Source organism: Sorex fumeus, unplaced genomic scaffold (genome assembly GCF_029834395.1).
Source record: "Sorex fumeus unplaced genomic scaffold, SorFum_2.1 ptg000029l, whole genome shotgun sequence".
Taxonomy (NCBI): Eukaryota; Metazoa; Chordata; class Mammalia; order Eulipotyphla; family Soricidae; genus Sorex; species Sorex fumeus.
In genome coordinates, this window is record NW_026606086.1 from 14,425,827 (window position 1) to 14,434,505 (window position 8,679).

The 8,679-nt window shown below is 35.6% G+C and overlaps 1 protein-coding gene across 1 annotated transcript; it reads right to left on the minus strand.

Annotated features, from left to right (window-relative positions):
- Positions 1-939, minus strand: LOC130024800 (olfactory receptor 6C3-like). Its single transcript, XM_056115582.1, has one exon. The coding sequence runs from the start codon at positions 937-939 to the stop codon at positions 1-3; it is 939 nt and encodes a 312-aa protein (XP_055971557.1).
- Between the last annotated feature and the right edge of the window lie 7,740 nt (positions 940-8,679).

Sequence of the window (8,679 nt, forward strand, 5' to 3'; positions counted from 1 at the left end):
TTATTCATTTCTAGAAAATACTATTTTATGAACCAAAGTTTTGAAAGCTTGTTTTACCTGCTGGTTTCTCAGAGTATATATGAAAGGATTCAACATGGGAGCAACTGAAGTGTTAAGAATAGCTATTCCTTTGGTCAATGATGCTCTTTCATTTGCTGAAGGCTTTACATACATGAATATGCAGCTTCCATAAGAGATCGAAATGACAATCATGTGAGAAGAACATGTGGAGAAAGCCTTTTTCCTCTGGCTAGCAGATGGAATTCTCAGAATAGTGCCGATGATGTAAATGTAGGACAGAATTATTAATGCCAATGTGAATAGCAGAGTAACAAAAGCAAAGTAAAAGCCAATCCTTTCTAAAATATGGGTATCTGTGCATGAGAGCTGTAAAATGGGGAAATAGTCACAAGAGAAGTGATCAATTACATTAGAAGCACAGAAATCTAACTGGAGGACAAGCATGAGGGGTGGGAAAATGGTAAGAAACCCTGCTAGCCATGAACTAAAGACAAGCAGAGTGCAGACTTTCTTGTTCATGATGGTGGTGTAGTGAAGAGGCTTGCAGATGGCAACATAGCGATCATAAGACATGGCAGTTAGAAGGAAAAATTCAGTCACACCCATGAAGATGAAGAAAAATAATTGAGCAAAACAGTTGTTAAAGGAGATGGTTTTATCTTTAGTAACGATTGACGCCAAAAATCTGGGGATGGAAACACTGGTGAATGAAACTTCTAATAAGGAAAAATTTCGGAGGAAAAAATACATAGGTGTCTGTAGATGACAGTCTGTCAAGGTCAGGATGATGATAATGAGGTTCCCAGTGATACTCAGTGCATAAGTCAAAAGTAAAAATACAAAAAGTACAATCTGATGCTTTGGATTGTCTGATATGCCCAAGAGTACAAACTCTGAAATCATAGTGTGGTTTTTCATAATGTGATTTATTTTCTATTCTCTTTGAGCAAAATCTATTGGTGAAAAACAGAACATGAAGGAGAACAGAAGTGAATAGCAAAGAGGTTAACTTCTTAAACCTAGAAATAAATAACTCCAGGGGACCATTTCCCCCTACTAGGAGCTTAGCTTAGCTTACCAGAAATACCAATTTAAACAAATTGTATATATGTATATATAGACACATCTTTTATATGTTTCTATGTAAATTTATTGTGCCTATAATTTAGACATGTTCTCCATTTATAAGATTGCATGCTTTTGTAATGGAAATACCTAAATCGTGTTTTAATTCTGAGGCCATTCACAAATTTTATTGTCTAAAATGCTTTGGAGAATCCTGGTGACCTACGTAGAATTTCTGATCATAACTGTCTTGATTGTTTTTATTCTGTTTAATCTTCTGAAGAGAGCAACAGAAATAGATGTGTTGCTAATCAAGGATGATAGACTAAAATTATATTTAATTTAAACAAAAGTTTATAAGCTATGTGAAACAAACAGAAGTCTGAGATATTAATTAGTCATATCAATAACATGGTTCTTTAACATATCAATTTATTGATGTCATTTGCTTTTATTGAAATTAAGATATCCATTTTTATTAATTAAAAATATTATTATGGTTTAGGTAACCTGACTTCAAGATATCAATTTTTTGGCATTCATGTGCATAGTTTCTGCACCCCACTGCTATCAAAGTGTCCTTGACACTTCACCACTGTCCGTATGTCCTTTCTGCTGACCTTCCACTAAACTTCCCTCCACTGCTTGGTGATCAGTTTTGTAATTCAAGTCCAAGGCTTGTAACAATCCTTGATCTTTCTAATAACTTTTTACAAAACTCTATGTCTTTGTCCTTTGACTCTTAAATCTGTCTGAACACCACAAGAATCACACTCGGAGGTTTTATTTTCTTCAGTGTCAAAACATTTCATTGCCTTCCCTCTAAAAGACTAGATAATTATAATAAATACAGATCTTTTTGAGATTTACTTTTTTAGTAACCAAAAATTTCTAAAATGTAACCTGTTTCTAATTTTAGAAAACAATATTTTATACATGATGTATGTTCTCAATATTGCTTGTATTATTTTACATCTGTAGCATGCACTGAGTAAATCAGTAGCTAACAAGCACCAAGTCTTATATGGTGCTTTCTTTTCTCTTAATTTTTTTGTCTTTCTCACCTCTTAAAAATTTCTTTTAAAATTGATACTTTTTTCATAACATAAAATTACAAAAGAGGCAGAGAACGCTAGTGTTTTGAACAATGATTGAAAGATTAAAATATAGATTTAAAGTAATGATTTATTGGTTTCTGAAATCCCAATAAGGTAAAACAATGAATGGGGAAAAATAAAAATACGTTTATTGACAAGTAGTTACTGCTGCATACTTACTTTCTGGTGTGTCTTTTTATTCCAGCCAAAAATAATTACCAGGTTTTTCATAATTTACTTAAAATATGAAATCTACAAATACTTTAAGAGATGTCTTCATCTAGTACGTAATTAAAAACCTCACACTCAAAGTAAATGTCATAATTGCCCACATGTTTTCAATAATATTTCCTACAAGTAAGTCATCTTTTTTATCTTTTCCCATAAAAACAGAAACATCGCTCTAATATAAGTTTCAAGGTTTTTTTTTACTATAGTAGGTATCATAATTCTTTAAGCAAATTCCCATGGACTACTGCTTAATGACCGAAAGAAACAACATTTGAGAGCTCCTTAAGCTCAAAAGACATACTTTTATGAAGTATCCCTTTTCCTAAAGCTAAGTAATATAGCAAAATAAGCACAAAAGTGTACCAACCAGTTTATACAATCCACCTACTTTCCATTTGAGTCTAATTAGCATTTATAATGTATCTATGATACTTTGAGATAATAACACTCATGAGATAATTTTTTTAAATTCCTTTAGGGTTGGTTAAGTACAAAACTGAATTACACCAGAGTGGACCTATCCTTAATTGAGAATACCACCCATGATTATACCGTTTATAAACCTGTATTAGTTAAAATGTATAGCCAGCATGTTAAAAATATTATCCAGTATAAAAATGTATAAATATATGCATTTATGCAGTTCAGTTGTACATAGAAGAGCAATTGAGTAAAAAATAAAATATTAATATTTATTTATAATTCAGAAAATACCTGAAAATTCAGTTTATTTTTAATTCAAAAGTAACATATGAGTAATTTTACTAGAATCAAGGAAGCATTGGTCATAAATAGCGACAAACAAAATGACCCTTAAGTATTCAAGAGATTCTTCATTTGGTCTCAAACCTTGAATCACTGTATTAACTACAATATACTCTGCCAAATAATCCTAATTTTTTTTATTACAAGCACATATTTATTTCAGTACAACTGTTCTTCTATGTAACCAAATATGATCTTACTGCACAAAGTATTCTATAAATTTACTTTTTCACTTAGAAGAGGCAACAAATGTAATTTTGCATCAAATTGACTATATTGAAAGCATTCTTTTATGGGCAACTACTCAGCACAGTGTTCAGGGTACCATTCCTAGCAGTACTTGGGAGATCTCTCCATACTAGGAATTAGAGTCCTTGGCGTTATCTCCACAACCATAGGTCTCAGTCTTTTATAACAATTTTCTAGTATACCAAAAGAAACTTACTATCGATCCAGGCTCTCTGTGGAAGATAATTAATTATCAATCAAAAACATATGACAGATAAGTTTTGTTAAGGTTAATTAATTATTGTTATTATTAAAACAAGATAGTTGTTTTCATTGAATATTATCAATATTCTTGCTTTATAATACAAAATATGTGAGTGAGATAATTTTGTGTTTGTCTTTCACCTTCTGGCTAATTTTGCTCAACAGGACTATCCAGTTGTGGCAAAATGCCAGATCTGATCTGATATTATATCTGAGTGATATTTAATTGTATATTTGTACCACAATGTTTGATCCATTCATTTGTCATTGAAAACTTTGGCTGAACTATTACCTTACCACATATATAAAATTTAGACACCATGATTTACAAAGATGTCCACAATATAATTTCAGGCATAGGAGATTCCACCAATTCTATCACCAGTGTCAGGATGCCTCCTCCAATGTCACCAGGTTTCCTTCCCCTTGTTCCCGCTTGCCAACTTAATAGGCACATTTTTAAGTGTAATTACTGTAGTTTGGATTCCATGCTTACAATTGTACTGGTTTTAGTCACCACTGTCAGCACTGTCATCCTGTTGTTCATCGATTTGCTCGAGTGGGCATCAGTAACATCTCACAACAAATTGTGACACTTGTTATTACTGCTTTTGGCATATTGAATACGTCAGGGGTAGCTTGCCAGGCTTTGCAGTATGGGCAGGATACTCTCGGTAGCTTGCCGGGCTCTCCAAGAGGGGCAGAGGAATTAAACCCTGGTGAGCCGCGTGCAAGGCAAACGCCCTACCCACTGTGCTGTCGCTCCAACTGGCTTTAGTAGATTTTATAAATACAAATAGTTTGCCTCTACACCACTGATATGTATAAGGTCCCAGGTCCTTGAGCCTGTTATCTCCAGACCACCTTTTCTTATTCACCAAACCATTTATTTATTCTTTTCTTTTTAGTTTTAAGCCACCATGACTTACAAAGTTATTTATGATTGGGTTTCAGAAATAGAATGTATTAATACCAATCCCTTCACCAATGTACATTACCTCCACAAATGCCTACTGTTTTATCCCCACCTGTCTCAATAAAAGGCATTTTTTTAGATTTTTTTAGTGTAACACCATGAGGTACAGTTGTGGATTTACAAATTTTTGTGCTTGGGTTTCAGTTATACAATGATCAAATACCCATCCCTCCACCAGTGCCCGTTCTCCACCACCATTGATCCCAGTATCCCTCCCACTCTCCATCCCCCCCCCCCCCATCCCACCCTGCATAAGAGGCATTTTTAAAATAACTTTTTTACCCTGTGGTTTACATTACTGTTGCCATTGGGTTTCATGAATAACATTTTATTCCCCTCCCTTCATACAGATTGAATATGTCCCTCCACCACTGTTATAGTTTTCTCTTCCCTCTCCTATCCCAAACACCCCCTGTCTCAAGGTGACATGCTTCCTGCTAAAGAACAGTTCTCATGTTCTTTGTTTTGATTGCTTTGGGGAAAATTTTTGGTTACAATATAATATTTCTTTATATGAGAGAGATCATTTGTGTTGGTGTCTCTAACACTGACTAATTTCACTTATCATACTACTCTCCATACTTATCCATCCATCCATCCATCCATCCATCCATCCATGTAGTAACAAATTGCATGTCTTTATCTTTTCTTATTGTTAAGTTAATACTCCATTGTGTATATGAACTATAGTTTCTTTATCCAGTCTTCTGTTTTTAGACACTTGTATTGTTTCCAGATTTTGGCTATTGTTGATAGTGCTTCAAGGAATACAGGGTGCATTATATTTTGGGGTCTTTATAGTAGATGCCAAAAGGTGAAATTACTGATCAAATGGGAGTTCAATTCCAATTTTTGAGGAATGTCTATATTGTTTTACAGATAGCTGGACAAGACTACATTCCTACCAATAGTGAATGAGGGGTTCCTTATTTCCTGCATCCACATCAACACTGATTGTCCTTTTTTTTTATGCAGGCTGGTCTACTGTACTATACCACAGATAAATGGCAGTCTCAGATATTTTTCCTGATTCTGACTTAACTTTATTTAACACAATATCCACCAATTCCATCCAAGTTGTAACAAATTGCATGTTTTCATTATTTTTGTGGCTACATAATTTTTCATTATGCATACCTTATTGTGTATACCATACCTTCTTTATTCATTGTGTATATCGTATTGTGTATTGTCACTGTCCTCCCTTTGTTCATCGATTTGCTCAAGCGGGTCCAGTAATGTCTCCATCATGAGACTTATTGTTACTGTGTTTGGCATATTAATTATTTCATGGGTAGCTTGCCAGGCTCTGCCATGTGGGCGAGAAACTCTCGGTAGCTTACTGGTCTCTCCGAGAGGGGCAGAGGAATCGAACTTGGGTCGGCCATGTTGGCTGCATACAAGGCAAACACCCTACCTGCTGTGCTATCGCTCCAGCCCGTATTGTGTATGATATATCAAAATACAATCAGTTGTTGGACCTTTGAGTTGATTCATACCTTAGCTACTGTACTAAGTGCTGCAATGAAAAAGGTGTGTATATCTTTTCAAATGAATGTTTGCAAGTTTGGGGGTGAATACTAAGAAGTGAAGTCACTGTACCATATGGAAGCTATATTCTTTACTGAGTAACACACACACACACACACACATATATATATACATATATATAATGTTTTCAATAAGTGTTTAATCAGTCAAGTCTTCTACCAAGAGTGAATGAGAGTTCTTTTTGCCACAATCTTTCTGATGCGGATCGTTTCTAATCTCTGATGTATAAAAGAGTGCTATGCATCACTTATCATTGAGAAATCAATAATAGTTAGATATACTCTCACACCAGTTAGAATGGCAGATATCAAACACTGTGGAACAATCTGTGCTACAGGGATATGATGAAGAAGAACTCTCATTTATTGCTGTTGGGAATGTTGTCTGGTTCAAGCCCTCTGGAAAACATTATGGAGAATTCTCAGTGAACTAAGAATTGAGTTGACATATGAACCAGAAATTCCTCTTTGGGGTGTCTACCCCCAATAGAGAGAAACATTCATTCAAAGGACACATGCACACTATTATTCAGTGCTACACTTAGTACAATAGTTAATATATGAAAGCAACCTACCTCTCCAATGACGGATGGATGTGATATATATATATATATATATATATATATATATCACTTAATCACTTAAGATTAAGATTGCCTCAGAGACGTGGGCCCTACGCAAACAAGATGAGAACGCCATTCAGGTCTCCCAAAGAAGAATAGAAAGAGCTATGCTTGGAATATCACGTTTCACTCAAATGAGAGAAAGAATCCGGAGTTCTGACATCCGTCGACGATCAAGGATCAGGGACGCTGTCTCATTTGCCAAGGTGTCGAAAATCAGATGGGCTGGTCACGTAATGAGATTTAAAGACGACCGTTGGACTAGAGCTGTTACTGATTGGATTCCACAGGATGTCAAGAGACCGCGTGGCCGCCCACCTACCAGATGGTCAGACTTCTTTGTCAAGATCATGAACGATCGGTTTGAGGCCCTCCATGTTCCCGGAGCGAAGAGATGCCATTGGGCTACACTAGCACGCGACAGGGACAAATGGAGACGTTACTGGCCCCCGCTCGAGCAAATCGATGACTAACGGGAAGTTAAGTGATTAAGTGATATATATATATATATATATATATATATATACATAAAGTAATACATTACCTTTTCTTGCAGCTGCATAATTTATTACTTTATGTATAAATATACCACATATGCAGCTTCAAGGAAGGATGAAATCATATAGTATGCTCCAATCTGGTTGGAACAAGAAGATAACATGTTGAGTGAAGTGAGCTAGAACAAGAAAGAAAAACACAGGATGATCTCATAGGAAGTTCAGTGGTATAAAGAATAACTGGATGAGAAAATGTAATGTAGTAAAGAAGGGATGCCTAGATCAGTCTTGACCCCAGATTATAGGAAAAAGGAGCACAGAAAAAGAAAGAAATCAAGAGGGGAAGGTAGAAGAAGAAGGAAAACAGGCGAACAGGGGTCAGGTGCTTCAGTTATACCGGTGATATGAAAAAGTGGAATGGCTATATATATATATATATATATCAAAAGCACAGACTCAACAACACTGAAAAAATAAGATCTAAACTACAACAGATACTTGAAATATGTCTGTCAAGGTGATAGGTGGGTGTGGGGGAGAAGAGCATGGGAATACTGGCGGATAGAATTTGACACTGGTGGTGAAATTGTTGAAGCAAAAGTGTGCTTAAAACACTACTCTTCAAAACTTTGTAAATAAGGTTTCTTTAATTAAATTAAAGTTTTTAACAATCTAATATGGAAGCCCAAGAAATTGTGCAGCAGGCAGGGGGCTTGAATCAAACACAAATGATCTGAGTATAATCCCTGGCACCCCATATGGGTCTCTGAATACTGCCAGGAGCGATTCTTTAGCACAGATACAGGACTAAGATCTGAAGGACACCAGGTGTGGTCCAGAAAACAAAACAAAACAAACAAACAAACAAACAAAAACTTTACCCCTCTTGGAGAGCCCAGCAGGCTACCGAGAGTATCGTGCCCGCAAGGCAAAGCCTGGCAAGCTACTCGTAATGTAAAGAAACCAATTCTAGTTTCATTTTGTCCCTACCTTTTCCTGGATTCATGTTCTCATTTCGTGCCTCAGATTTTCCAGCCAAGAAATGGGTAGAAATCATTTAAATCGCCCTCAGAATTATACTTGTATTTAGATCCTTACTCAAGTAAATACTCTCGGAAAGCCCGGCAAGCTACCAAAAGTATCTCGTCTGCACAGCAAAGCCTAGCAAGCTACCAGTGATGTATTCGATATGCCAAACACAGTACAAACATGTCTCAAAATGGAGATGTTACTGGGCCCGCTAGAGCAAATCGATGAACAATGGGAGAACAGTTCTACAGTGCTATAAAAATAATGAAAAATTAGGAAAAACGAAATAAATAACTAAAAAAACACAGGTCACAAACAAACACATTAAAAAGA

Bases quoted from the DNA above. Each gene is read 5' to 3' on its own strand.
- LOC130024800 (XM_056115582.1), bottom strand. From the start codon at position 939: ATGAAAAACCACACTATGATTTCAGAGTTTGTACTCTTGGGCATATCA.